This window comes from Echiichthys vipera, assembly GCF_963691815.1.
Source record: "Echiichthys vipera genome assembly, chromosome: 9".
NCBI classification, from domain to species: Eukaryota; Metazoa; Chordata; class Actinopteri; order Perciformes; family Trachinidae; genus Echiichthys; species Echiichthys vipera.
In genome coordinates this window covers 1,292,131-1,314,676 of record NC_139834.1, presented here as the reverse complement: position 1 = coordinate 1,314,676, position 22,546 = coordinate 1,292,131, and the positions used below count along the sequence as shown (strand labels likewise).

At 46.5% G+C, this 22,546-nt stretch overlaps 3 protein-coding genes across 4 annotated transcripts in view; 1 reads left to right on the top strand and 2 right to left on the bottom strand.

Annotated features, from left to right (window-relative positions):
• stk35 (serine/threonine kinase 35) overlaps positions 1–22,546 on the top strand; it is a 232,329-nt gene that overhangs the window by 135,149 nt on the left and 74,634 nt on the right. The window lies entirely within an intron of this gene.
• On the bottom strand, positions 273–6,199 carry lrif1 (ligand dependent nuclear receptor interacting factor 1). The gene is made up of 3 exons (XM_083920436.1): positions 6,164–6,199; positions 2,372–5,015; positions 273–1,199 (listed from the first exon to the last, which is right to left on the bottom strand). The coding sequence occupies exons 1-3, from the start codon at positions 6,178–6,180 to the stop codon at positions 279–281; spliced, it is 3,582 nt and encodes a 1,193-aa protein (XP_083776562.1). The 5' UTR covers positions 6,181–6,199; the 3' UTR covers positions 273–278.
• Positions 8,574–20,618, bottom strand: renbp (renin binding protein). The gene is made up of 11 exons (XM_083920611.1): positions 20,590–20,618; positions 17,942–18,048; positions 17,706–17,781; positions 17,552–17,627; positions 16,156–16,337; positions 14,442–14,669; positions 13,644–13,725; positions 13,356–13,531; positions 12,546–12,677; positions 10,929–11,016; positions 8,574–10,462 (listed from the first exon to the last, which is right to left on the bottom strand). Exons 2-11 carry the CDS (start codon positions 18,040–18,042, stop codon positions 10,389–10,391), a joined length of 1,215 nt encoding a protein of 404 aa, XP_083776737.1. The 5' UTR covers positions 18,043–18,048; positions 20,590–20,618; the 3' UTR covers positions 8,574–10,388.

Below are 22,546 nucleotides of genomic sequence, written 5' to 3'. Positions count from 1 at the left end.
AGCACGTGTTTTGGCTCCTAGAGGACACTTAAGCACGTGTTTTGGCTCCTAGAGGACACTTTAACACGTGTTTTGGCTCCTAGAGGACACTTTAGCACACGTTTATGCTCCTAGGGGACACTTTAGCACATGTTTTGGCTCCTAGAGGACACTTTAACACGTGTTTTGGCTCCTAGAGGACACTTTAGTACATGTTTTTTCAACAATAACATATTAAATACTTCAAATAAATCTGTTACCTTTGTTAGAATAAAAGGTGAAATGTTGGATGGTTTGTCTCAGCTGGTGCTGTTTCGTAGCCGTTCTAAAGCTTCCTCTTTCTTTTTCAGAAGCTCTTTGAGTCTTTGGATCTGTTTGTGTTGTTTGAGTTCATCACGGTCCACGCATGTTGTGGATAAACCGTCACAGGTCGGAACCCCAGGAGTCTTACAGCTCCGCTTGTTCCTGCCTGTTGGAAAGTTCATCCTTCCAGATGTTTTCACCTCTTTTCTTGCAGCCTTGCCTCTTTCCACTTCCTTATTTTTCTTCGTCGCTGTCCGTGCCCTCTTCTCTGGCACTTCGGGCTTTGCACGACCGGACATGACAGCAGGATCTGGAGTGCCTGGGATACAGCATGGACACATAGTGCGTTTCCTTGTTCTTCCCAGTCTCCTGGTGGGTGCGTTTGGATCCGCGTGAGTCTGTGGCCGGGAGGCGTCGCCCTGAGAGTTAAAGGTGTCGTTTTCATCAGTGCTGAGGAAATCCTCATCTATGGGTTCTACGTAGCCAATCATTGGCTCCATTTCAACATAACGTGACGTTCCCTTGTGTGAAGTGTTGTAGTGTTGTTTTTTCTTCAGTGTGAAACGTAAACATCTGCGAGGCCCAGTATCTGAGAGAGTTCCTGGAGTGGTGGAGTCCTGTGACGGCTCCTGTTCAGTTCGTGCGTTCACTCTTTTATCCTTGATGAGTTCCCTGCAGCTGTCACTTTCTTGTGGACTGTAAAGGTCCTGTAGGAAAACCTCTTCCTCTTTTACTCTAAACCTCGGCTCCCGATGATCCTCCGCTGACCTCATGGCGCCCGCTGAGGCTCCATCAATCCTGCGCAGGCAAATTTTCACATCGACGGTTATCCCAAACATCTGTCTCAGCAGATCATCAGACACTTGACGAGACTCTGCCAGTGAAGATGGCCGGCTACTTACAGGAACCATGGAGCTCTGCAAGTAGAAAAACACACTCTTTATATTACAAACAATACAGCAAGCCCACTTCTTCCTTCCTGTTTGGTCCAATCAGGAAGCTCCGTCAGCGTCAGTTCTCTGAGTGTCCACTAGGGGCAGGTTTCATAACAGAGCAGTTTCTCATTGAGCCCCATGTTAAACAGGCCGTTTACACAGCATCATTAAACCTGTTTAAGGACAAAAGAACATTCTAGTCTGTGTGTTTAGCTCATATCTCCATGACAACACTTAGCATCATTAGCATGCTAACTCCGTCACCTGGACCTGGACTGTGGTCATTCATGTGGTCGTGTTTCCATAGTAACAAGATGGTTTGCTCTTCCATCGACTGAACCAACAGATGCTTTAGGAACACACCGAGTTAGCGTTAGCAGTTGCACCATGACTTGAATACAGCCTGCTATCTATGACACAGACACTAGATGCTAATTGGAGCAACGGGAGGATTCAGGCCGTTAGGGTCGGTGATCACAGCCTATGGGCACCAGATTGTGTTGAATAGAATAAAATAATCTCAACATTGACTCCCATTCCCGTTGATCTAGTAACGTCTGCTGTTAGCCTGGCTCTCGTGCGGTGGAGCTAATGTGGCTAATCCAGTACAAGCATACATACACATACAAGCCCTTTTTTGGTCAGAGGAAATGAGGCGGAGTCAAAGCCTGATAAGATGGCGGTTTCCAGAGGAGAGGACGAGTGGATCAAGTTGAGAGAACGGACCTCGATGGAGAAGCTACGTCCATTTTTATACAGTCTATGGTTTCTATGCATGCTCCAGCTCTGGGTGCTATTGTGTGGCAGTGCTTCAAAGCTCCATCTAGCCACCTGACGTGCACACTACATCCAGTTTCACACACTTTCCCCCCCAAAGACCCTGGTCTAAACGCTTTCTAGATTCTTTAGGTCCTTTCTAGATCGTCTTCGTCTGAACGGCCTCATTGTGCTGTCAGGATAAAGAGCTTCACGTTACTGACTTTAATGCTTTGCAACTCTACTTCGAATATGATCCAACACCCTGAGATAATCATCCACCCCTTAATGTGGTTGCAATAGCACAAAGTGTTCTCACATGATCACCCGCTGTCAAATATGTCCATCAAAACCTTATGGAGTATTCTAGACTAATGAAGCAATAGAAGTGCCCTCACCTCCATTTTGAAGACGTCCTTCTCTATTCGAGAGCAGCGTCCACTGCTGTCAGAGGTGCTGGGATCTGCCGCACAGGGTTCGACTTTTATCTCCGACCGACTGCCCACATTATCAAACACGTTCATCACCGCGGAACCACAAACATGTTGAAGATTTTTGGCCGTGTCGACCGACGTGCTCTGGCCAGGTATTCCTCTTGTATAATCCAGGATCTTTTGTTCCGACCAAGCTGTAAGTTTCGTAAGGACGTCAGGGTGCTTGCTGGCGTTTTCTCTTTTTGCGACGACTCGAAGAATCTCTGAACTAACAGAAGGAATAATGGGATCAGCAGTTGGAGCCGTTGAGCCGTACACTTCTTCAATCACCCACTTCATGGGGCTGTTGGGCCTTTGGGAAACCTTTGGAATTAGTTTTAAATGTGGTTTTGATTCTTTTGATGGAGGTCCACATGAGGTGATATCTGAGGTCTTGCAAAGCGACTTGATGGGCTGAAGTGCACTTTCACTTTGTGGAGTAGCACCTTGATTGGCAGGTGACACTTTGGGCACACTGGGTACGGCTGAACTTGTAGAGTTGGCTGATGAAGTTAAATTCTGTTTCTTGATAAGTGGAGGTCGTTCAGGTGCCGGGGCTGATCGGACTTGTGCGTTGGAGGGGCTCTGAAGGTACTGTCCTCTGGGGAGTGCTGGAGATTTCACTGTGACTGGGAGCTGACCTGGAAGTCTTCCTGACGCTGCGCTGTTCGCTGCAGGTGTTGCCATCGGAGGTGCTACGGACAAATTTACCTTCTGTTGCTGTGGCGGATGCTTGTTTAGAGAACTACTCTGATCCAAACCTACTTGTTTAGGAAAGGCTTTCATGAGGGAAACCTTCTTCTTGAGAATTTGCGGGACGGCAGAAGGATTCAAAGCTGCATTTTTTACTATCCAAACCGGTACTGGGGCGATGTTTATGGGATCTGCTGGACTTTTTGTTTCTCCGTGAACCTCCGTGCTCTCCAGCTGTTGGGTGGAGGTGCTCTGCGGACTGCTAATGTTTGAGCCTGCATAATTATGCATGTTCATCACTGCAGAACCACAAACATGTGTAAGGTGTTTGACTGTGTCGACTGACATGTTCTGGCCAGGTATTCTTCTTCGAGGACCGCCAGTCGTACCGTCCGGTCTCTTTTGATCCACCACATTGTCCGAGCTGCTTCTGCTCACCTGCTCAGTCTCCTTCACGAGTGTCGTTTGTGTTTCTAGTTTCAGATCTTGTTTGGATTCAGACTCAGATCTGGGGGGAATATATGACACAAATATTACGTTGTCTTCATCCGGATGAGCGCCCGCTGACGTATGAACTGATGCGGCCTGTTGGGATAAGGAACTGTGAGCGTCGTCATCACAAAGGTCAATAACTTCACTTGACTTATCTGGAACGATACCTGTGAGACCCTGTTCTTTCTGAGGTGCAACTGACTCAAGCGATGGTTGGGACGAAGGTACGATGGTTTTGTTGAATTCATAACTTTTGATTGCTGCTTTGGATGACTCAGTCTTTTCCATTTTATATGGTAGGTCGCCATTTTCCACCACAAGAAATATCTTCCCATCGAAGATGAGCACGGTGTTGGTGGTGTTGGTCGGTCCATGTCCACTTGTGTCCTGACTTGACAAAGCAACAGGTTTCGTAAGGACGTCAGGGTGCTTGCTAGCGTTTTCTCGCTCTGCGACGACTCGAAGAATCTCTGAACTAACAGAAGGAATAATGGGATCAGCAGTTGGAGCCGTTGAGCCGTACACTTCTTCAATCACCCACTTCATGGGGCTGTTGGGCCTTTGGGAAACCTTTGGAATTAGTTTTAAATGTGACTTTGATTCTTTTGATGGAGGTCCACATGAGGTGATATCCGAGGTCTTGCAAAGCAACTTGATGGGCTGAAGTGCACTTTCACTTTGTGGAGTAGCACCTTGATTGGCAGGTGACACTTTGACCACACTGGGTACACCTGAACTTGCAGAGTTGGCCGATGAAGTTAAATTCTGTTTCTTGATAAGTGGAGGTCGTTCAGGTGTCGGGGCTGATCGGACTTGTGCGTTGGAGGGGATCTGAAGGTACTGTCCTCTGGGGAGTGCTGGAGATTTCACCGGGACTGGGAGCTGACCTGGAAGTCCTCCTGACGTTGCACCGTTTGCTGCAGGTGTTGCCATCTGGGCTGATCGGACTTGTGGGTTGGAGGGGATCTGAAGGTACTGTCCTCTGGGGAGTGCTGGAGATTTCACTGTGACTGGGAGCTGACCTGGAGGTCTTCCTGACGCTGCGCTGTTCGCTGCAGGTTTTGCCATCGGATATACTACGGAGACATGAACCTTCTTTTGCTGTGGTGGATCCTTGTTTAGAGAACTACTCTGATCCAAAACTACTCGTTTAGGAAAGTCTTTCATGAGGGAAACCTTCTTCTTGACAATTTGCTGAGCGTCAGGAGGATCCAAAGCTGCATTTTTCACTATTTCTATTACAGCTTTCTGTGGTGTTGGATCCGTTTTGGGTTGGGCTGTTTGAGATCGGAAGAACTGTCCGTTGACCATTTTTACAGGAATCAGTTTCATGATGTCCTTTCCATCGGCTCCAACAGCAGGTATCGCCTGGTAGAAGACGCCACTGAAAGAAAACACTGAAACGTGTCAGTCAAGAACAGCAAAGATTAAAAATAATCATAAATGGATTTAAATGTTTACATGAATTCATTTTTTAATGTGTCAAATGGCAGCATTCCCAAACAATACATGTCAAAGTATTTACAACACTGCAAGTGTACAGTTCTTAAAAGAATTGGAAATAAGTTTATTTGTTCTTTATCTGAGAGGGAGATGAGAAGGTTGATATCAGACGGGGCTGAAACAATTACTAAAGTAGCTCGAACGACTCGATTACTAAAATTAATCGAGGCAAAATCTCTGTCTCGTTATATACAAATATAAAGCTGTCGCTGTCGCTGCCACGACTCACTGTCCAAGGGCTCAGAGAGGAGGGAGGAGGCACCGCTTCACTTGAACGTACATGATTGTACACGAACGCACATGAACGCACACGAACGCACACAAACTCAAGTGAACGCACGTGAACGCACACGAACGTATATGAACGTAGATGTACGCACATGAGCGTACATGAACGTTCACGAACGAACATGAACTCACACAAACGTACACAATCGCACTTAAACGCACACAAACGTACATGAACGCACACGAACGCACATAAACGCACACGAACGTACACGAACGCACCAAACGCCCATGAACGTAGATAAGCGTACATGAACGCACACAGACGCTCGTGAACGCACACGGATGATCATGAACTTACGTGAACGCACGTAAACGCCGTGAACGAACGTTATCTCATTATTATAACTTTTTTTCTCATAATTATGTATTTTTATCTCCTTATCACTTTTCATCTCAATATTATAACTTTTTAACTCATTATTATGACTTTTTATCTCATTATTATGACTTGTTTATCCCATAATTGTTTATTTCATAACTTTAAATTGTTTATCTCATTATTATGACTTGTTTATCCCATAATTGTTTATTTCATAACTTTAAATTGTTTATCTCATAATTGTGAATTGTTTATCTCATAATAATAAATGTTCCTCTCAGTGGCACTAACGGGCTTCCGTAGAAACACAAACTGCGGCTGTTTCGCGCTTTTTTCAGTCATTTCTTGAGACTTTTCTGCATTTTTTACCGTAATAACGTTAAAGTGTCTCCTGAGAGTGAAACGAGTGAAGAACTCACTTGTGAATAGGATCCATTTCTCTCCTGCAGCTGAACATCACTCACGGAAGCGCGTCAAACTCGGCTCTTACTGTTTCCATGGCAGCGCCGTTGGCTCCCGGGACCGACTACTTCCTGGAGTACAGTTAGTGTGTGCGGGGAACAACGGCGCTAAAACCGTCACATGACCGTTATTAACGTCTGTAACATCACCGTGCCCGTTACCGACTCAATAAACCACCGTTTAAACCGCGCCGACATCATTTCCCTCTCCACATTTACAATCCGGCATTTCCGTTTCCGTATCGCTTCCGTTACATCCAACTTCCGGTCTGTTACAGGGTCGCATTCAGTGCCGCAAATACGTCTAAATGTCCGTTTTTCTCCGGTTTAAAGAGAAAAAAATGGGATTTTTTAACCATAAACCCTCTTTAGCACTCTTATACTTCTCTTTTGTGTTTAGTTCCGGTGTCTAATGCTCATTTTTGAGGCCAAACAGAACCGTTTTAATAGTGTTTACAAAACCTGAAGCTGTTGAACTCTCCTCTCTTCATACTTCCGGTCAAACACGAGTGCTTCCGGTCTCGATCCTCAAATATGCTAAATATTCTTTACGCCCTAAAATACTAACAAATAAAGAATGAATGAGTGAATGTTTTATTTGAAACATGTGAAAAATATGTTGAAAACTAGCATTAGCTCATTAGTTCCTACCCCGTCTCCACTTAGTACCTATACTATAGGTTTTCTTACTTCCTGTGTATCCTATTTTTTTTATACGCTCAACAAAACAAACAATAACCAACAAACAACACAATACCCGCCTGTGTAAACATAAAGTATGTAATGTGATAAACTGTGAGAACCCTGGTGTGTGTCGTCCCCCTCTTCTTCCCTGTTCCTTGTAAACACCGTCCGTTTGTGCCGCTGTTTGAATCTTATCATGATGATAAATCCACTTTAAAGGTTGAATATGTAGTTTCTTTATTAAAAGATATATTTAAAATAATAACACACCCACGGGGCGTTTTATATAAGGGAACAGAATGAAAGTTTTGCTTGTCCATTAAAAAAATATTCAGTCTTGAATTCTTTTTTGACAGGTTTGATAAATGACTTTCTGTCCCGTTCTGTTTCCATTGTTGCATTGGGCGTTGCTGGTTGCCAGGGTTGTCTGTTGTTGGGTGCAGCTACTGTAGGCTGGCACTGGGTGAAATGGAGTTAGCCAATCCTGCAGCTGCTTCTTTGTCCCAGCAGCTGAGTGAGCGGAGACGGGCAACAACCAGAGTCACTATAGGCCGAGCATTCACTCCATGGACTGAGAGAAAGGAGAGGAACGCCATTCAAACGCACGCCCACATGGCTACGCTGCTCCTTGATGCTAACATCACTGTCATCTGCACTTAGCTGGAACGGCTAACGCTAACGGCTTATGCTAACTGTCAGTCAAACTCCTCTAATCCTTGTTTTGATGTTGTGGTTTTCTGGAGGGGACGGGTTCAAACAGGCTCAAACAGACTCCGGTCTCCTGGAGCTACTGGGCCGGGTCTGACCAACCTGGCAACCCCACTGCTGGACTTCTTTTTTGTTGTTGCAACAACGATCTGGAGACACTAGATGGAGCTGTTCTGCTCATTCTCCAGATTCAACCTTTAAGCATCGCCCTTTGTTGTTTAGACTAAGCCCCGCCCACAGCTTCCTTCCTGTTTGATTCAATCAGGAAGTGCCAACCACTGCAGTTCTCTGAGTGTCCACTAGGGGCATGTTTCATAACAGAGCGTATAATTGAACTATAGATTTGATTGTACTTTGGGAAAATGTTGTTTTCTGTTTCCATAATTACCAAAACAAAGAAGAAAAATGTCACTTTTTAATAAATCTGCTTTTATTTCTTGCAAAATGTCGTATTCATAAAAGTAAATTTACTAAGAAAACCTTTGTTTTTATGTTTTTAAACAGAAATGAAACTTTACTTTTGCCTTTTATAATCTGTGTAACCTCGTTTATGTGACGAACATCACCCCTGATGCACCTGTTCTCTGTATTTCCCTTGTGTTCTGTTCTCTGGATACTTTTAAAGGAAGCTGTTGATCTAAAAAAGTGAGGTTATAGTTTCCCACGTGTGCGAGGCATCAGAGCACGTCTGTGTCAGAACCAGCACGCATTTTCTCCTCAGTGTCGTGTTTCCTGTTGTTTAAACAGATCAGAGTTTTTAAAAACATCATAATTTTCTTTTTTCCTCTGAAGAGTCAAACTGACTGATTGTTCACATGTTCGGACGTTGTTCCAACGGAGCGTTTGGACCCGGAACTCTTATTTTGAAAGGGTGTTAGGTCACACTGAACAGACAGATAGATGTGGTAAAGTATCCCTTTAATGCCCTAATTACAAATGAATTACACATCACACACACTTTTAATATTGCAATATTTCCAGATACAAAACAGAAGCATGTTCCCAGCACTCAGCTACTGTGGCTTAAATCTTTGTCTCTATGAGGAACCGGTGCAGAGTTACAGCAAGAAGCCGTTTCTCCAGACTGGAAAGTGTCCAGGAGGAAATGTGAACGTTGTATTGAATGAAAAAATATATGGATTTAAAACTGCTCTGTGCCTTAAATCAGACATGGTGTCCCAGAAATGAAAGCCCCACCAGCATGTTAGAATATAGATATATAATAATAATAATGTGTTCATTAGCAGTAAAAACTGGAATGAGTCAAATGTAAAGACACATGCTCCTTCAAGTCCTTAAAGCTGGATCAACAGCTCAGTGTGCATGGTTAAGGCACAAGTTTACATCAAACATTTGGTTTTGTGGACATGTATGAAGAGGGACGCTGAGTCTATAGACGTGTGTTTCGTCCTCACTGCCGTGGCGTCTCCCTCCAGTGTGCACGCGTTTGAATGGGAGCCGTCATTAGAGTTGAACCTTTTCTACCTTTACCTGTTCTTTTATGCAGCTTTACTTTTGACAACGATGTCGAGGAAGAACCTGTGCAACTCTCTGCTGTTCCAACAGCAGCGGGACTTGTTCACTTCCAGTACTGCACGTGATTCTTCGTCATTAACAGGAGCGTCACGTCACAGAGAGACACTTCCTGGTTGAATACACTGAGCTGTGTGTGTGTGTGACGTTCATACGTTCACCGTCCGACACGCAGCCAGGTGAAGTTGGAAATCAGTGTGAATGTCTGAGTATTAGCTCTGACGCAGGACAGTCATGTTAGGTATCCTAGATCGCCCATAATTTGGACTTTCAGGGCGCACTCCCACTGTGCCTCCGTGCCGTGCCCCAGCACGTGTCTGGTTCCTTTGACCAGTGTGAGTGCAACCGTACCACGTCTAGGAGCGGCACGCTTGCCGTCCACGGCCCGTTTGGGAGAGGTGAGCTTTAGTAAAGCACGTTTGCACGTGTACGAGCACGAGCGTGCGCACGTGTACGAACACGAGGCCTACGGCGGTTCTGAGGTCATTTCCTGTGCGCCTGTTGGGACGTAGAAAAAAGAAGGAGGGACGGGTTTGACGTGTTGCACATCTTAGCTGAGGACACTTATTCGTTTGGAACAGGGCTGTTAATAGGTGGCGTCGGTGTAACCTGTTAATGTGACAGTTTAATATGTCACTACTGTGTCGCACGTGGATAAATGTGTATACCCACTAAACAACCCCACCCCTCACCCTTCCTCTTAACCTCCGTGGGAAGGTGACACCAGCAGCCTTGTTCCTGTTTCAGCACATTCCTCGCTAACTCTTATTCACGATCCAAAGGCATGTGGCTCCCAGCTCCCCACACCCCCTAATCCACACTTCCCTTAGACTCCCTTAAAGCCATTGCCACGCATCGCCATGACGTCATCAATGCGTGTGACGTGTTACGGCGTGATGACGTATAGGCAGCAAGAAGCATTCTCCGAGGCCCAGGTAGTGTGAGTACAAACGGGCCTGGAGGGGGGGACAAGGACCCTAAAGCACGGGGCACGGGACGGAGGCACAGTGGGAGGGCGCCCTTAGTCCCTGAGCAGCTCCGAACATTCATTATGGGCAGAAAGTTAACAACAGGAACTCAAAGGTAGGAAATCTAATCAGCCACGTCCACGGCGTTACTGTGATGAGGTTAAAGGAGCAGCTTTAGAGCTGTGCATGTTTGAAAATGAGTGCAATTTGCTTTATAACCTGATTATCGTGGTTTGATTTAGAGGACAGACAGATTCAATCACATTATTACAGCACTGGTGTCAGAATGCTCAGTCCTGGTTGGCCAGCAGATCGTCCAGGAGACGCTCACACATGTAGAGGCAGCGCGGCACGTGGAAGAACCCTGCACAAGAGGAGAGGAACACAACCAGCTCGTTACAAAGACAGGAAACAGCCCCACAGCGTGTTTTCAGCCCAGTTCAGACCAAAGATTCACGACGGGACTGAACCGCTTTAGATCCGCTTTAGATCCTAGACGTGGCACGGTTGCACTCACACTGGTCAAAGGAACCAGACTTTAGCCGTGGAACGTGCTTGGGCACGGTACGGAGGCACAGTGGGAGGGCGCCTTAACTGACCACAGAGGTGATCCTGATTGTTTACATGTTCAGCCTTTGTTTCAATGCAGCGTTTGGATCCGGAACTCTTATTTTGAAAGGGTGTTAGGTCAGACTCACACCGCCTGGCCTCGTCTCACTGGTGTGAACTGACAGGTTTCAGAACGCTGCCGAACTCCAGCTCGTCTCGTTGTGAATCTTTGGTCTCTGGTGTTCTGCTAAAGTCAGTCTCCATCACGACGATGGTCTTACCTTTGAAGGGGCCTCCTTTAAAGTCCAGTGCCACTTTCCCTTCTTGTGTCAAATATCCAAACCACTCGCCGTCCTTGGCGTCAGGAAACTGTTCAGAATCACACACATGCAGTAGATTAGGCCTACGATGCACTGAAGCATAGAAATACACTGTGTTTGTTCTTAAGAGTCATCGGCGTAGAGATGTGGTCCTCTAATGTCATGTAATGAGGACCTGGCTGAAAACACCTCTCCACAGAGTGCGTGTGGGCCAATCACGTCACGTGATGATAAGAAACGCTTGCTTGCTGTGAACAAAACCATGAAAAAAGCACCGTATCGTCCCATTATTAGACGATGTGTGTCTAATCGGAGGATCGTCTTTTTTCGGGGTCTAGATTTTAAAGGTCAAGTAAAAGCTCATTTTCTGCTCCACGTTAGAGACGCATACGGACGCAGACACAGCCTTCTGACTGCCCTCTGCGTCCATTTCCTTCGTATTTCTGTCCGTATCCTGAAAGCTCACGGATGCGTACAGATACGGAGCAAACGTTGCAGTACCACCTGAAATCGTGGGGGGGCAGTGTCGGGCGATGTGTCAGGACGATGTGTTTGTTCTTTCCTGATCTGGGTACAAAAATGATCGAATGCAGAAACTGTTTGAGTGCAGAACGAGTTCTTTCAGTCAAAACCTTAAACAGACACGAGTACCCAAACCCCGCCCTAGGTCATCTACATTACGTTTATTTAGCCAATCATCGCTCACGTGGGAACAAAGTGACGTGTTTATGAGCTGGTGTTCAAAACTGTGGATGGTTAAAGGACGTTTGACCATTTTCTTGCTTCAGTGTTTAGATTAAAGCTTATTAATGACTAAACCGTATTTTCCTCACTATAAGGAGCATAGAACAGACGCTACAGTGGAGGCTGGGGTCACGTTAAGGACCGCCTCTAAACCCATTGATGCTACGTTGGCGTGCTAGCGCTGTTGCCTTCAGTGGAACAGTGATTGTACGGACTCTTCTACTCGCTGCTCTCTGTTCAACAACCCACTGTTGGAGTTTGTCCTCCAGCTGCAGCCGTCTCGCTCTGTTCCCTCTAAACTCTGTTCAGTCTTCTTTACTCGGCGCAGGTCGTCTTGTTGCTTCCTCCACTTCGGCACCATTGATTGGTTCATGTTCAACTCTCTGGCTGCTGCTCTATTCCCGTGTTCTGCTGCGTGACTAATGGCCTTGAGTGTAAACTCTGCGTCGTAAGCGTGTCTCTTAACAGGAGCCATTTTGGGCTCTTTACACAAACACACACATGGAAATGAAACGGCACGCTTCACACAGTCGTATATCTCAACATGCACCGCGCGTTACTTCTTCTACGGGGGAAAATAGAGTCGGCGGCTGCTCACCGTAGTTGGAGACCTGTTGTGGCTCAATATTGGTCCATATATAAGGAGCAACGCATTATAAGGCGCACTGTCGGCTTTGGAGACATTTGAAGGTTTTTAGGTGCAACTTATAGTGCGGAAGTCGTGAAACGTGAAAAGCAGGTCTTCATAAGAAGCTGAGGACAAACAAAGCTAAATAAACACGTCTCTACATCCTAATATGGGACATCCTTGTTGGCCCTGCAGTGTAAACTCACGTGGTTAAAGGTGTATTCGTAAACCTGAGAGAACGTCTGCAGCAGCTCCGGCCTCCTGGTGCGACTGTAGGCCATGAGGAAGGCGACGAGAGCCTCGCAGTGAGGCCACCACAGCTTCATGCTCCACTCCAACTGCAGAGACACAAGAGCCAGACGGCCTCATTTCCTGCTCCTCATAAACCGATGCCACGTTCACACTGAGGGAACTTTAAGTGTTATTCTGGTGTAAAGTCAGCTCAGGGTCTTTGTCGGCACATTCTGTCATCGAGACAATTTTTTTTGTATGAACAATTAGGCGACGGGCTCGTGTTCGATGCCACATCAGAGGAGACGTTCTGTGGGGATCAGTGTGTTTGGAGAGAGGAGGAAGACGAGGGAGAGTCTGCTCCTCTTCCTCCTCCTCCTCTTTAAGGACTCAGAGCCTCAGGGCTCACTCCCACTGTTCCTCCGTACCATGCCCCAGCACTTCTCACGGCTAAAGTCTGGTTCCTTTGACCAGTGTGAGTGCAACCGTACCACGTCTAGGAGCGGCACGCTTGCCGTCCACGGCCCGTTTGGGAGAGGTGGGCTTTAGTAAAGCACATGTACGAGCACGAGCGTGCGCACGTGTACGAGCACGAGGCCTACGGCGGTTCTGACATCATTTTACCCTAAAGCCCGGGGCACGGTACGGACGGACAGTGGGAGTGCACCCTGCGTCGAGTCAGGTGTGTTCTTGCTTGGTTGGAATAAAAACCTGCAGCCACAGAGGCCCTTCACTGGATCAGTCTGACATCCCCCCCCCCCCCATGTGCACAGATGATCGTTCACCTGCGTGGGGCAGTGGCCGTCCACATCCAGGAAGTAGAAGAGGCCTCCGTGCTCTTTATCCCAGCCGCGCTGAAAAGGGACCTCCATGAACTTGTGTATGGCCGTCCTCTGGAGCTCCTGGTCCTCCTGCTCTGCACCGTGCTGGAGCAGGAACCAGCCCGCTTCCAGAGCGTGGCCTGCCTCACCACGGGTCAGCGTGCGGAGGAGACCGAGGACAATGGGAAATGTTGAGGTAGGCAACAAAGAACAGGAAACACACACTCAGTGGGCAGGCGGAGGAGTGTTTACCTGGGTTCTGCAGTCGGCCCTGGCACCCCGGCAGCTCTGCTCCCTCCACCGACACGTTCTCTAAAACAGCTGTTCCGTCTCTCTGCGCCACGTTACAAGAGAGGAAACAAGAAATCAGCAACTTAAAAGCAACAAATTAGACACATTTTTAAGGGCGCCCTCCCACTGTGCCTCCGTGCCGTGCCCCAGCACGTTTCACGGCTAAAGTCTGGTTCCTTTGACCAGTGTGAGTGCAACCGTACCGCGTCTAGGAGCGGCACGCTTGCCGTCCACGGCCCGTTTGGGAGAGGTGGGCTTTAGTAAAGCACGTTTGCACGTGTACGAGCACGAGCGTGTGCACGTGTACGAGCACGAGGCCTACGGCGGTTCTGAGGTCATTTCCTGTGCGCCTGTTGGGACGTAGAAAAAAGAAGGAGGGACCATGCGCGGACATTTCAAACAATGGCGGTGAAAGGTTCACGTTGGTGTGATGCGGAGGTGGAGTGTTTACTGCAGATTTGGTCGATGAAAAGATTCAAAAACAGTCGACAAGACGCACAAAAACTCCGAGGTCTACGGAAAGATCTGGAAACAAAGCCACGCATCGCCATGACGTCATCAATGCGTGTGACGTGTTACGGCGTGATGACGTATAGGCAGCAAGAAGCATTCTCCGAGGCCCAGGTAGTGTGAGTACAAACGGGCCTGGAGGGGGGGACAAGGACCCTAAAGCACGGGGCACGGGACGGAGGAACAGTGGGAGGGCGCCCTGAATCTCATCACTTAAAGCTCGGAGCCTGTGCTGTCGTGTGTTCGTACCTGGATATGCTGCAGAATCTGCCGGACACACCACCCGGACAGCTCTCTGTACTTGTGACCAACGTCCTGAGCGCGCCCTTCACTCAGCTGCTGCACCAGACACAACAGCATCATGGGGACCGCCATGCTGTTGGTGGGAGCGTCTCCGGGCAGCTGTGGCCGGCCCAGGCCCGATGAGTCCACCTGAACCCACTTAACCACCTGGTCCATCATCTGCTCAGCCTCCAGCTGCAGCACAACAGAGGGATGGGAGGGGTGGTGGTTAAAGGGTGGAGGACAGTTTAACACACGTTTTGGCTCCTAGAGGAGATTTTAGCACACGTTTATGCTCCTAGAGGACACTTTAACACACGTTTATGCTCCTAGAGGACACTTTAGCACACGTTTATGCTCCTAGAGGACACTTTAGCACACGTTTATGCTCCCAGAGGACACTTTAACACACGTTTATGCTCCTAGAGGACACTTTAACATACGTTTATGCTCCCAGAGGACACTTTAACACACGTTTAGCTCCTAGAGGACACTTTAGCACACGTTTATGCTCCTAGAGGACACTTTAACATACGTTTATGCTCCTAGAGGACACTTTAACACACGTTTATGCTCCTAGAGGACACTTTAACACACGTTTATGCTCCTAGAGGACAGTTTAGCACACGTTGTGGCTCCTAGAGGACACTTTAACACATGTTCATGTTCCTAGAGGACACTTTAGCACACGTTTATGCTCCCAGAGGACGCTTTAGCACACGTTTATGCGCCTAGAGGACACTTTAGCACACGTTTATGCTCCCAGAGGACACTTTAACACATGTTCATGTTCCTAGAGGACACTTTAGCACACGTTTATGCTCTTAGAGGACACTTTAACACACGTTCATGTTCCTAGAGGACACTTTAGCACACGTTTATGCTCCCAGAGGACGCTTTAACACACGTTTATGCTCCTAGAGGACACTTTAACACACGTTTATGCTCTTAGAGGACACTTTAACACACGTTCATGTTCCTAGAGGACACTTTAGCACACGTTTATGCTCCCAGAGGACGCTTTAGCACACGTTTATGCTCCTAGAGGACACTTTAGCACACGTTTATGCTCCTAGAGGACACTTTAACACATGTTCATGTTCCTAGAGGACACTTTAGCACACGTTTATGCTCCTAGAGGACACTTTAACACACGTTTATGCTCTTAGAGGACACTTTAACACACGTTTTGGCTCCTAGAGGACACTTTAGCACACGTTTTGGCTCCTAGAGGACACTTTAACACACGTTTATGCTCCTAGAGGACACTTTAACACACGTTTATGCTCCTAGAGGACACTTTAGCACACGTTTATGCTCCTAGAGGACACTTTAACACACGTTTATGCTCCTAGAGGACACTTTAGCACACGTTTTGGCTCCTAGAGGACACTTTAACACACGCTTATCCTCCTAGAGGACACTTTAGCACACGCTTATGCTCCTAGAGGACACTTTAACACACGTTTAGGTTTCTGAAGATCCTGTTTTCAGGCTCAGGTAACGCCGGCTGCTGTGGATGGTCGGCGAAACCGACACTAAAAATGTGCGGTTACAGGAAAACGCGTCCTCGTGTACGGACCCTGAGACAGAACAACCCACTCTACACTCTGAGTCACAGCCAACTGCACCTAAAAGCACGTTTCTATCCTGTGTTTGATGAGTTGATTCATGTTTGTACCTGCATGTCCTTGTCCCCGGTGACTCTGCTCAGCTCATCCAGGGCCATGATGTAGAAACACTCGCTGAAGATCGTCCTCTGGATTTTGACCGTTTTCCCGTCTCTTGTCAGGCAGAAGGCGCACTTCCACTGGCCGCTACCGCCGCCGGAGACACGGGCAAACCTTCTGAGGAATGCTCCTCCTACACGCACACAGAACAACAGAGGGTTAGATTAGGATGAGACACACTGAAGTGGAAGTCTCAGGGGTCTTAGTCTGCACTGAGGGCGCCCTCCCACTGTGCCTCCGTCCCGTGCCCCGTGCTCTAGGGTCCTTGCTTCTTGCTGCCTATACGTCATCACGCCATAACACGTCACACGCATTGATGACGTCATGGCGATGCGTGGCTTTGTTTCCAGATCTTTCCGTAGACCTCGGAGTTTTTGTGCGTCTTGTCGACTGTTTTTGAATCTTTTCATCGACCAAATCTGCAGTAAACACTCCACCTCCGCATCACACCAACGCGAACCTTTCACCGCCATTGTTTGAAATGTCCGCGCATGGTCCCTCCTTCTTTTTTCTACGTCCCAACAGGCGCACAGGAAATGACCTCAGAACCGCCGTAGGCCTCGTGCTCGTACACGTGCGCACGCTCGTGCTCGTACACGTGCAAACGTGCTTTACTAAAGCCCACCTCTCCCAAACGGGCCGTGGACGGCAAGCGTGCCGCTCCTAGACGTGGTACGGTTGCACTCACACTGGTCAAAGGAACCAGACTTTAGCCGTGGAACCTGTTTGGGCACGGGACGAAGGAACAATGGGAGTGCGCTCTTACATTCATCAAATGGTCGTGTAACAACTATTAACGGAGAAATCCAGGAGAGATGCTAACAGCCGGACGTGGCTAACAGTGGTTAGCTGGGGGCAGCACGGTGAAGGCATTCAAAGGTCTTTTTTAACCACTAATGCTGCTGAAAATAACAGCAAACCTCTGCAGCAGCATGAGAAGAGTCCCTACACACACAACAAAGCACCAATGGGCTCCTTCCACTGTAATGGACTTTACTATGAGAGGAGCTGGTACAGGGGCCAGTAGGTAAGTCTTTAAAACACTCTTTAATAAACTCTGGCTTCACTAACTACGCTGTTGCTGCTTTGTTGTGTGTGTAGGGATAAAAACACCCAAAAGTGAGAGAAAAGGCTAATTTTCTCATTGACTTCTATACAATCAGAGTTTTTTTTGCCCCCGTTTTCTTTCTGTTGGTTTGACTGGTTGGGGGGGGGGGGGGGGGGGTCCTAAGGCTGCCTGTGGCGTGTTAGTGCTTCCTGCTCCCTCCTGGTCTCTCTCATTACCCCAGCAGTGCCGGTCTGTACAGGTTTAACTCGCGCTGAATCCTGTTTCACACTCACACACACCAGTTTTTGCTGCTTCCAGGATTTCAGGCTTGTGGAAGCGATCCATGGTTCGGTACAGGCGACAGTACATCCACACCTGTGAAAGACAGAAGCCGAGATATTCACGGTGATGAACACACTTCATACATACACGAGTATCACTGCAGAGACGTACCTGTCTGCCCTGCAGCCAGACGTACTTCAGCTCATCATAAACCGTCCCATCCCTCCCGATGCAAGTGAAGAAGCCTCTGGAACACAGATCAGAGGTTCAGGTTCATCACGTGGACACAGCCTTCATGCACACCACAGCCTTACACACCTGCTCTGCGTGCATGTTGGTAGCATACTTAAAAAAACAACAGAACTGACAACAGTTGCATTTCAAAAGTGTAACCGCAGTAGACCTACCCATGTTCAGTGTCATGGGAGTACTTGAGCCAGAAGTCCACTGCGTTGTCCAGTTCTTTACGGATCCTCTCTCGACACTCCTCCAGGTTCACCACAGACATGATTCCCTTCAAAGGAGCATGAAAGGTGTGATGTATGACATTCACTTGTTTGCTTTACAAGCACTGGCTTGCACAGGGGGTGGGCGTTGTTGAAAAAGTGTTTGCTTGGAGCCAAACGCTTGTTGAAGTGCCCTCTAGGAGCATAAACGTGTGCTAAAGTGTCCTCTAGGAGCCTAAACGTGTGTTAAAGTGTCTCTAGGAGCTAAAACGTGTGTTAAAGTGTCCTCTAGGAGCATAAACGTGTGTTAAAGTGTCCTCTAGGAGCCAAAACACATGTTAAAGTGTCCTCTAGGAGCATAAACGTGTGTTAAAGTGTCCTCTAGGAGCCAAAACACATGTAAAAGTGTCCTCTAGGAGCCTAAACGTGTGTTAAAGTGTCCTCTAGGAGCATAAACGTGTGTTAAAGTGTCCTCTAGGAGCATAAACGTGTGCTAAAGTGTCCTCTAGGAGCATAAACGTGTGCTAAAGTGTCCTCTAGGAGCATAAACGTGTGTTAAAGTGCCCTCTAGGAGCATAAACGTGTGTTAAAGTGTCCTCTAGGAGCATAAACGTGTGTTAAAGTGTCCTCTAGGAGCATAAACGTGTGCTAAAGTGTCCTCTAGGAACCTAAACGTGTGTTAAAGTGTCCTCTAGGAGCCAAAACTCCATTTCACCCAGTGCCAGCCTACAGTAGCTGCACACAACAACAGACAACCCTGGCAACCAGCAACGCCCAACGCTATTTGCTGCTACCATGGAAACATGTGTTTATGATCATAAAGCATGTAAACATGTGTTTATGATCATAAAGCATGTAAACATGTGTTTATGATCATAAAGCATGTAAACATGTGTTTATGATCATAAAGCATGTAAACATGATGTGGTTATGATCATAAAGCATGTAAACATGTGTTTATGATCATAAAGCATGTAAACATGTGTTTATGATCATAAAGCATGTAAACATGATGTGTTTATGATCATAAAGCATGTAAACATGATGTGTTTACGATCATAAAGCATGTAAACATGATGTGTTTATGAACATAAAGCATGTAAACATGATGTGTTTATGATCATAAAGCATGTAAACATGATGTGTTTATGATCATAAAGCATGTAAACATGATGTGTTTATGATCATAAAGCATGTAAACATGATGTGTTTATGAACATAAAGCATGTAAACATGATGTGTTTATGATCATAAAGCATGTAAACATGATGTGTTTACGATCATAAAGCATGTAAACATGATGTGTTTATGATCATAAAGCATGTAAACATGATGTGTTTATGAACATAAAGCATGTAAACATGATGTGTTTATGATCATAAAGCATGTAAACATGATGTGTTTATGAACATAAAGCATGTAAACATGTGTTTATGATCATAAAGCATGTAAACATGATGTGTTTATGATCATAAAGCATGTAAACATGTGTTTATGATCATAAAGCATGTAAACATGATGTGTTTACGATCATAAAGCATGTAAACATGTGTTTATGAACATAAAGCATGTAAACATGATGTGTTTATGATCATAAAGCATGTAAACATGTGTTTATGATCATAAAGCATGTAAACATGATGTGTTTACGATCATAAAGCATGTAAACATGTGTTTATGAACATAAAGCATGTAAACATGATGTGTTTATGATCATAAAGCATGTTAACATGTGTTTATGATCATAAAGCATGTAAACATGTGTTTATGAACATAAAGCATGTTAACATGTGTTTATGATCATAAAGCATGTAAACATGATGTGTTTATGATCATAAAGCATGTAAACATGTGTTTATGATCATAAAGCATGTAAACATGATGTGTTTATGATCATAAAGCATGTAAACATGATGTGTTTATGATCATAAAGCATGTAAACATGTGTTTATGATCATAAAGCATGTAAACATGATGTGTTTATGATCATAAAGCATGTAAACATGATGTGTTTATGATCATAAAGCATGTAAACATGATGTGTTTATGAACATAAAGCATGTAAACATGATGTGTTTATGATCATAAAGCATGTAAACATGTGTTTATGAACATAAAGCATGTAAACATGATGTGTTTATGATCATAAAGCATGTAAACATGTGTTTATGAACATAAAGCATGTAAACATGGTGTGTTTATGATCATAAAGCATGTAAATATGTGTTTATGAACATAAAGCATGTAAACATGTGTTTATGATCATAAAGCATGTAAACATGATGTGTTTATGATCATAAAGCATGTAAACATGATGTGTTTATGATCATAAAGCATGTAAACATGTGTTTATGATCATAAAGCATGTAAACATGATGTGTTTATGAACATGAACTAAGAGGATGAACACGGCTGCAGCCTGGAATGACCCCCCCCCCACCAGCTGGTTCCCGGTGCCGTTAAAAACACCCGTTCCTCGGTCAGACCCGGGGACCGGACGGTGAGTCACACGGTGCTCGGCCCGGCTGCAGCTTCACTGCGGCCGTCATCCCTGCGTGGAGCTCCCGGGGGCACCACGGAGCTCTCAAAGCCCGCACGAGTGTTCTTACCTTCGGCTGCAGGAGTGTGTGGAGCCGGTCCTCTCTGTCATGTGACCCGAGCCTCTGAGAGAGGAAGTGGACAGCGGAGCAGCGCGTGATCGTGCTCGTGCTCCTACTGTTCAGTTAAGGAGCTCTGAGATAAACAGCAGGGGCGTGCACAGACTGTTGAAGGGCCGGGGCGGGAAGGAAAAAAGGGCACCAAAGCCTCCTCGCCACTGAAGAGAGCACTTTAATACACGTTTATGCTCCTAGAGGACACTTTAGCACACATTTATGTTCCTAGAGGACACTTTAACACACGTTTATGCTCCTAGAGGACACTTTAGCACATGTTTATGCTCCTAGAGGACACTTTAGCACACGTTTTGGTGTCTAGAGGACACTTTAACACATGTTTATGCTCCTAGAGGACACTTTAGCACACGTTTATGCTCCTAGAGGACACTTTAACACATGTTTATGCTCCTAGAGGACACTTTAACACACGTTTAGATTCCTAGAGGACACTTTAGCACATGTTTAGGCTCCTAGAGGACACTTTAGCACACGTTAATACTCCTAGAGGACACTTTAGCACACGTTTATGTTCCTAGAGGGAACTTTAGCGCACGCTTATGCTCCTAGAGGACACTTTAACACACGTTTGGGTTTCTAGAGGACAAAATAACACATGTTTTGGCTCCCAGAGGACACTTTAGCACACGTTTAGACTTCTAGAGTGCAGTTTAGCACATGTTTTTCAACAGTATGGCCATGTGCCTTCGTGCACGCCACTGATCGGGGCAGACAGGAAGTTGCACATGTGGCATAAAACGTAATTGCTTCATTGTTTTTGAGATCCGGCAGAATCGAGGTCAGGGGCCGGGGGAGCGATGTGCAATAATGTTGTAAATGAGAGCGAGAGCATAAACTCTGTTTTATTACCTCTGGAAAAAAAAAGATGTGACAGCAGCAAACACAGACACGGTGAGTCACATCCTGACACAGAAGAAGAGAAACCAAGAACCAGGACCACAGGAGGGTGTGTGTGTGTGTGTGTGTGTGTGTGTGTGTGTGTGTGTGCGTGTGTGTGTGAACGATGAACAGAGACATGAAGTGTTCCTGCTGTATCATTGAGAGACCAGCAGGTGGCAGCATGAACCACCTGGTCAGCATCAACTTATCTCTGCTGCCGTCATCACACCATGACACCACAGAAGAAGTACAGAAACCCTTTGGTCCAGTGGTGCAGCAGGACACTTTAACATCGGCAGTTCTCTGAAACCATCGTTAGACCGTAGAGTTTGGTCTTTACCTGCTCTGTAAAGTGTCCTGAGATAACGTTTGTTAGGATTTGGCACTTTAAATAAAACTGAACTGATTCTCAGTTGAGTTTCTCTTCGTGTCGACTCAGGAAATCGTCCTGCAGCTGAAACATGATCCATCTTTCCTGTTTCCTCCCAGACGACAGAGAGGAGACGTTCACACTGCACAGTTCATTCTCTTTAAGGATGTAATGAGCTGTTAGTGATGAGGAGAGAGGAGCAGCAGACATCAGAGCAGCGTTCCTCAGCTCTGGGATCAGCAGCAGCTGCTTCCACCGTCATAGGAGAACGTCTGATCCCCCAAACCGTCAGCGGAGCGAGGAGGGCTGGGTGTCGACGGGACGGAGCGTCTGCACGGGTGCGTCGGGACCGAGTGTTTGGGTGTAAACACTTCTGAACGCTGGCAGCTGCTCTGGGCTCTCAGAAACCATTCCCACGTTAAGTTTTGGGGCCGACTGCACAAACTTTTCAGACTTAAGCCAAAGAGAGATGAGACACACCCGGTGCAGTGATGCAGCACAGTCCTCTGCAGGTCTGAAGGTCCAAAGGGACTCAGCAGCTCCTCCTCAGTGTCGACACTTGTGTTGTGGAAGAAGCATGAGATGAAGTGCTCCGATGTCCTGCCTTTAAACACCTCACTCCACTTCACCACAGCCAGAGAC